This window comes from Physeter macrocephalus, chromosome 11 (genome assembly GCF_002837175.3).
Source record: "Physeter macrocephalus isolate SW-GA chromosome 11, ASM283717v5, whole genome shotgun sequence".
Taxonomy (NCBI): Eukaryota; Metazoa; Chordata; class Mammalia; order Artiodactyla; family Physeteridae; genus Physeter; species Physeter macrocephalus.
Window position 1 is genome coordinate 105,548,402 of NC_041224.1, and position 7,744 is coordinate 105,556,145.

Here is a 7,744-nt window from a genome sequence, read left to right on the forward strand (position 1 = left end):
TGGCAGCAATAAGAAGAGCTTTCAAAGAAAATCTCTTGGTTATTTTAATTTTCTTCTCCAATACATCTCATATGTTATATTCATCTTTAATTACATATATTTTAAATGTATATGAAGCATGATAAATTACCATGTGAAATTAATCATCATGGGGTGAATAACAGTGACTTTTCATTGCTATAAACAAAGGGTTAAATACTGACTTGTAAATGAGCCGTGATGCAATATAAATGTCTTAAAATAGAAAATAGCAAAATATATAAATAATTTATTATCTGAATATCCTTTTTTATTTTCTTCTGGTATCATGGGGGGAAAATGATAGAAAATCTCCTAGTGGAAATAGTTGAGGAGAGAGAGAGAGAGAATCTGAAATAATGTCAAAGCTCAAATCACTGCAATCTGTAGAAAGTGTCAGATTCAAATCTGTTTTTAAATGACAGCATACGTGTACTCTCATTTTGAAGTGAATGGCATTAACTGCCATATATGAAGCTTTTACTGAAAAAAATTAGACATAAGACAAACCATTTTTGCCTCTATTTCAAGATTTCTCTATATGAAAAGAAGATGAAATTTAACTGATTTGGTCCACTGGCAAAGAAAGTTCAAGCAGCCTAGAACTGTACACTTACAAAGAATCAGGGCCAAAGGGCTTATTCAGAATAGGACAGGATTTATTCAAGACTTGTTTTAGAATATTCGATACACTTGCCTGAATGAATCAAACTCCCTGTCCCAAGAAAAGTTTCAAATGCCTCAGCAGTGAACTGATCTGTCATTATCTATCTGTCTTCTCTCCACAGTCTGGGGACCATGAATAAGTCAGGGGCATCTACTGTGACACAGTTTGTCTCGTTGGGCTTTCCTGGAAAATGCAGATCATCTTTTTCTCAATGATTCTCTTTGTCTACATCTTGACTCTAACTAGGAATATGGCCATCATTTGTGCCGTGAAGTGGGACCACCGACTCCATACCCCTATGTACATGTTCCTGGCCAACTTCTCCTTCCTAGAGATGTGGTATGTGACCTGCACAGTCCCCAGTATGATGGTCAATTTTCTTTCCAAAACCAAGACCATATCCTTCTCTGGTTGCTTCACTCAATTCTACTTCTTCTTTACCCTGGGCATAACTGAATGCTTCTTCCTCTGCGTCATGGCTTAAGATCACTACCTGGCCATCTGTCATCCACTGCACTACACCTCCATCATGACTGGGCAGCTCTGTGCCATTCTAGTGTTTCTTTGTTGGCTCACTGGTTTCCTGGGACATTCAATTCCTATTTTCTTCATTTCTCAACTACCCTTTTGTGGTCCCAACATCGTTGATCACTTTCTGTGTGAGATGGACTCACTGACGGCATTGTCCTGTGCCCGCTCACCCATCGTAGAGCATGTATTCCATTCTGTGAGCTCTCTTATCATCGTTATCACCATTGTGTACATCCTTGGGTCCTATACCTTGGTGCTCAGAGCTGTGCTTCAGGTTCCTTCTTCAGCTGGGCAGCAAAAGTCCTTCTCTACCTGTGGATCCCACTTAATTGTAGTGTCTCTGTTCTACGGAGCCATTATGGTGATGTATGTGAGTCCCACACCTGGCAACTCAGTTGCTATGCATAAGATCATCACACTGACATACGCTGTAGTGACACCAGTCTTAAATCCCCTCCTCTACAGCCTACACAACAGGGACATGAAATTTGCCCTCCATCAGATCCTCTGTGGAATGAGAATTATCCAAACCTTATGAAAAGGTTATTGTGAAACCCGATGACTCTCTTTCTGCAAGTGGAAAAATAATCCTCTTCTTCCGATCCAAACTGATTTGGCTTTATTCATAACCATCACGGTCCTTTTGTGAACAGTGAAATTCATCACATATTTGATTATATTTTGATGTGCTTTTAGTTTCATGAATGTGTTTCCATAGGAAGAGATTGCCACCTGACACACGGTAAAAATAACTCTTAAAAAAATCTTTATATTTGCCTCCAGGAAGATTTTGACTTTTTCAATGTGTAATCTCTGTCCCACAACTTTAAGAGATATGAATCAAATTGGTTATTTGCTTACATGGCTGTCTAACGCTTTGTTTAAAAGACACATAACATATAAAATGCCTGTTGTCCTGAATTTTTGGCAGAAACCCCACACATCAATGTTGGATACACTAAGAGATTGTTAAGCCAGAGTCACAATTCTTAGTTCATCATCCTCATTAACAGTATACAAGGGGAGGCTAGAAGTTTGTTTGAAACAATGAGTAAGAATATCTTTGGTGACTCTTCAGTATGCAATCCCCCTAAGGAAAATTAAAATTACATCAAGAGAACCACTAAGAGGGCTTGCCCTTGTCCCCTGGAGTTTAAGAGACACCTTAAACTGCCCTGGTTCATACCTGGAAAAAAATGTAAATACTGTAGAAGAGCTGGCTCAGAGAGCAGGGTAGAAAGGACTCGGCTATAACGCACTTCTCAGCAATAATAGAACAAATATAGAATACCCACATTTGGCCTAGTTAGAGCTCATGGAAGGTAACAAATTTGGACCATCTTGAAAGGGATCCCTCCCAAAAGTACTACTTGGAGAAGTAAGGCAATTCCAAAAGTTAGTCTATATGGAATGGGTCACCAGAATCCAGAGATGAAAGAAGTTATAAGTAGCCAGCCAATGAAGCATTGCCCACATCAGGGAACTGAAGTTTAGAGTGCTCCTATGCCACCCCCCCAAAATACATAACTCCATGAAATAAAAATCAACATACAAACTTTTGTCAAACCTGTAAGGCAACAATACCAGTAAAGGAAAAATTTTCTACCCTTACTTCTCTTCTGCCTCTAACCTAAAGTAACCAGAGGCAGTGTAGAAATGTGAGGGGAGGAATGAAAGGGCAGAGGAAAAGAAGTAGATCAAAAGAAGTAGAAGCCTGAGTCAAACTGTCTTGAGGAATAAGTTTTAATTTGTATAAAAAATTACAATTTGGTTTTAGATTGTACCTGGATAAAGAAACCATGTATTAATACTAAAAGCAATCAGAAAACCTATCATACTGGTCCAAGATACTATCCACAGGTGGAGACAAACAGAACAACAGAAAATGTTTGAAGCAGACATGGTGAGAAAAAATAAAGTTCCTTTGTGTTTATACCCTCCAAAGCCCAAATCATCTCATTAAAGAGTTACAAGTTCAAATGTTTAAACATTGCTGTAGCATGAAAAAGGAATAAAACTCACCTGAAGGCCAAAAGGTATCTCTTTGAAAGTCCTCTTGGGAAACTGGAGAGCACTATGCTTCAGGGTGGGTAGAGAGATCTAAAAAAGGTAGGAAAAGGAATCAGAAAATATGCTTAGAAAACTACTAAAGACAAGCTTGAAATATCCATCACAGTTGTGCCTTAATTCAGCCCTAATACTTTAATGATTCAGCTGAACTTATTAGCTGAAATAGGAACAGAAAATATTTTGTATAAAACTCAATAGCTCACAAGTATCCTACTGCTGCAATTTACTAGATGTTGAATATGTATCTATATCTGTTATTTTCTCATTAAGAACACCTACTCTTTCATTAAGATTCAACTCACACATCACTTCTACCAGAAAACCTTTCTAATATCCCCAGGCTGGACTATGTGTCCCTTCCATAATGCAACTAGAGTACACCAGGTCAAATTCCATCCTTGTACTTACAGATGCTTTGAGGTGAGTCTATTATGTGTCTGTGTCTCTTCCCCTAGACTATAAGCCCTTTGAGGACAAGGACACTATCTTATGTTTTTATCCCCAGCATCAGCCTGTTAACTGACTAGTAATCAGGTAGTGAAAGGAAGTTTTTAGAAATGGATGAGTGAGCTAGTTCTTGAATCAGTCCTCACTAGAATTAAATATGTTTTAGTCACAAAACCACTAACTGATTGTTTACATTTTTAATATTTAAGAAGCTTATCTGTTTTTAAAAATACATTTTGATATGTTTTTATTACAAAATAATATACACTTGTCATAAATTTTTCAAACAATATATGAGTGTAAAGTTAAGGGTAAAAGTTCCCATCCTCCTTTCTCACAATCCCATTTCCCACAAATAACAAGTTTAGTACTGGTCAGTTTCTAACATATACAAGCATGCAAATGCATACACATATAAAGGTTCTAATTTCTTTAAACTGATTATATTATACAAATATTTTATAGCTATTTTATTCTCTTAAAATTTTGTAACCTTCTATTCAAATGAATACAAATAGATATGCCTCATAGTTTAATATTGTCTTCTTTGTGAATAAACCATAACTTATTTAATTTTTCCCCTATCCCTAGATTCATATGTTTTTAAGTGTTTTCTTCACACATAGGCTCAAGTTATTAAAAAAACACAGTTCTAGGAAGGGTCTTGTTAGAGACAATAATAAATCTACCACAAATCCTTTTTTAAAATTATACAGTATACTAAACATACATAAAAGTCTACATAATATAACAAAGGGGAAAGGGGAATTTTGTGTCAATAATTCCCTTGTTTTCCTTCAGCTTTACCACTCATTTATCTCTAAATAAAAATGATAGAATGGGAAACACCAAAGACCCATTCTTCCACAGAAAAATTGAAAACACAGGCAAAAATTGTCAGAATCAGCTTTATTAAAATTCTGGAAAATATTCAAAGATTTAGAGCAATGAAATGAATGCTTCATCAAGAAAAAGGCAAATAAAACATGGTAGGAGAGCTCTGTGGCATTTTAGCTTACCTTTGCCACATCCCCTTCTACTCAGCTCAGAAGCATTTTAAAGATAGCAGACCATATTCCTAGAAGGGGTTCCTGGTTCCAGAGAAAATAGAATGGACCTTATTCTCAAAAGTTTCCTGTCTGTTTTGACCTGTCTAGGGGCTCCCTGGAAGACTACAACAGTAGGTTTGGCTTTATTTCACCTAACTTGAAATTCTCTCAGAACAGAGAAACAGCCACATGGAGGATATTCCTCTAAAACATAATGAGGCAAATGAACCAACCCCTGCCACCCAAGGCAAAGGATATCAGTTGAGACAAATATTAGACGCACTAAAATTCTAGGAGGAAAAGCTGGGGAGTGAGTTACTTTGGAGAATAAGGCCTCTGAAGAGCTTCCACATATTCCCGAGAATCTTCCCTAACACAGAATGTCAGTAAAGAGATAGAAATTATGCAAAAGAACTAAATTAAATTTTAGAGCTAAAAAGAACAATAACAAAAGTGAAAAATTCACCAGAGGATTTTAACAGTATATTTGAGCAAGCAGAAGAAAGAATCACTGAACTTGAGGATAGGTCAATTGAGATTATCCAATCTGAGGAACAATAAGATAAAGAATTAAGTAAAACAAACAGAGTCTAAGAGACCTGTGGGACACATCAAATATATTAATATAGACATAATAGGAGTCCAGAGGAAGAAAAGAGACAAAAAAAGAAACAAAGAATATTTGAAGAAATAATGGTCAAAAAACTGCTGATGATGAGAGACATGAATCTACATATTTAAGACATTCAGTGAACTCCAAGTAGAATAAACTCAAAGAGATCCACATTGAGACACATTATTACCAAACTGTCAAATACAAAGACAGCAAAAGAATCTTGGAAGCAGCAACAGAGAAGTAACTTTTTATGAACAAGGAATACAAAGATGAACAGCCAACTTCTCATCAGAAACCAGGGAAGCCAGAAGGCAGTGGAATGACATATTTAGGGTCCTAAAAGAAAAAAACTCAACCAAGAATTCTGGCAAACCTACCCTGCAAAAAATGTCAAAGGAGTCCTCCAAGCTGAAAAGGAAGGACAACAGACAGTAACTTGAAGCCATATGAAGATATAAATAACACTGGTAAAGGTACCACTGGTAAAGGTAACTACATAGATAAATATAAAGCCAGTATTTTTGATTTGTAATCCTCTTTTTTTCTATGTGATGTAAAACAAATGCATAAAACAATAATTTTAAAACCATGTTAATGGGAAAACAATGGAGTGAGAGCAATTTTCAGAGGGAAACTTATACCAGTAAATATCCACATTAAAAAAGAAGAAAGATCTTGGGGCTTCCCTGGTGGCGCAGTGGTTGCGCGTCCGCCTGCCGATGCAGGGGAACCGGGTTCGCGCCCCGGTCTGGGAGGATCCCACATGCCGCGGAGCGGCTGGGCCCGTGAGCCATGGCCGCTGGGCCTGCGCGTCCGGAGCCTACGCGTCCGGAGCCTGTGCTCCGCAACGGGAGAGGCCACAACAGAGGGAGGCCCGCATACCCCAAAAAAAAAAAAAAATAAAATAAAAAGAAGAAAGATCTGAAATAAATAACCTAACTTTACATGTTAAATAACTAGAAAAAGAAGACTAAAGTAAACTGAACTCTAACAGAAGGAAGAAAATAATGAAAATTAGAGCAAAGATAAATAAAATAGAGAAGAGAAAAGTAATAGGGAAAATTAATGAAGTCAAAGTTGGTTCTTTGAAAAGATCAAAAAAATTGACAAACCTCAAGCAGGACTAAGAAAAAAAAAAGAAACACTCAAATTACTAGAAAGAAAGAAAGGAGGGAGTGAGGGAGGACAGGGGGGACACTACTATTGACCTTAGAGAAATAAAAAGAATTATAAGAGAATACTAAGAATGATTATATGCCAACAAACTAGATAACCTAGACCAGGGGTCCCCAACCCCCAGGCTGTGAACCAGTACCAGTCTGTGGCCTGTAAGGAACCTGGCCACACAGCAAGAGGTAAGCAGTGGGTGAGTGAGTGAAGCTTCATCTGCCACTCCCCATCACTCCGCATTGCTCGCATTACCACCTGAACCATCGCTTGCATTACCGCCTGAACCAGCACTCTCATTACCGCTTGAACCATCCCCCTGCCCCCCGTCCATGTAAAAATTGTCTTCCATGAAACCGGTCCCTGGTGCCAAAAAGGTTGGGGACCACTGACCTAGACAAAATGCACAAATTTCTAGAACACACAAACTACTAAAACTGACTCAAGAAGAAATAGAAAATATGAATACACCTAGAAAAAGTAAAGAGACTAAACCAGTAATCAAAATCTGCCTAAAAAAAAAAACAACCCAGGGCCATATCACTACTGTGAGGTACTCTACCAAATATTTAAGAAGAAGTAACACTAGTCTTTCTCAAATTTTTCAAAAAATAAAAGAGGAGAGAATACTTCCTAACTCATTTTATGAATTCAGCATTACCCTGATACCAAACCAGACAAAGACATCAAAAGAAAATAAAACTACAGATCAATATCTTATAAAGATATATGCAAAAATACTCAACAAAACACTACCAACTTGAACCAGCAGTATATTAAAAGGATTATACACCATGACCAAGTGGAATGCAAGAGTGGTTCAACATAAGAAATTCAAGTAATGCTAGAGTGGTTTACATAAAATCAATGAATGTAATACACACATTAATAGAAGGAAGGGGACAAAACAACATGACCATCTCTATTAATGCAGAAAAATCAATAGATAAATCTAACAGAATACACTTTCTTCTCAAGTGCTCATGGAACATTCTCCAGGATAGATCATATCTTGGCTCACAAATCAAGCCTCGGTAAATTTAAGAAAATTGAAATCATATCAAGTATCTTTTCCGACCACAACGCTATGAGACTAGATATCAATTACAGGAAAAAAATCTGTAAAAAATACAAACACATGGAGGCTAAACAATACACTACTTAATAACCAAGAGATCA

General features: G+C 37.1%; 1 protein-coding gene across 1 annotated transcript; it reads left to right on the forward strand.

Moving 5' to 3' along the window:
- Positions 1-813: 813 nt before the first annotated feature.
- On the forward strand, positions 814-1,754 carry LOC102987211 (olfactory receptor 11H7). The gene is given in 2 exon segments (XM_024117809.2): positions 814-868; positions 871-1,754. Coding segments are annotated over 2 exon segments (936 nt in total). The 5' UTR covers positions 814-816.
- Positions 1,755-7,744: the final 5,990 nt, after the last annotated feature.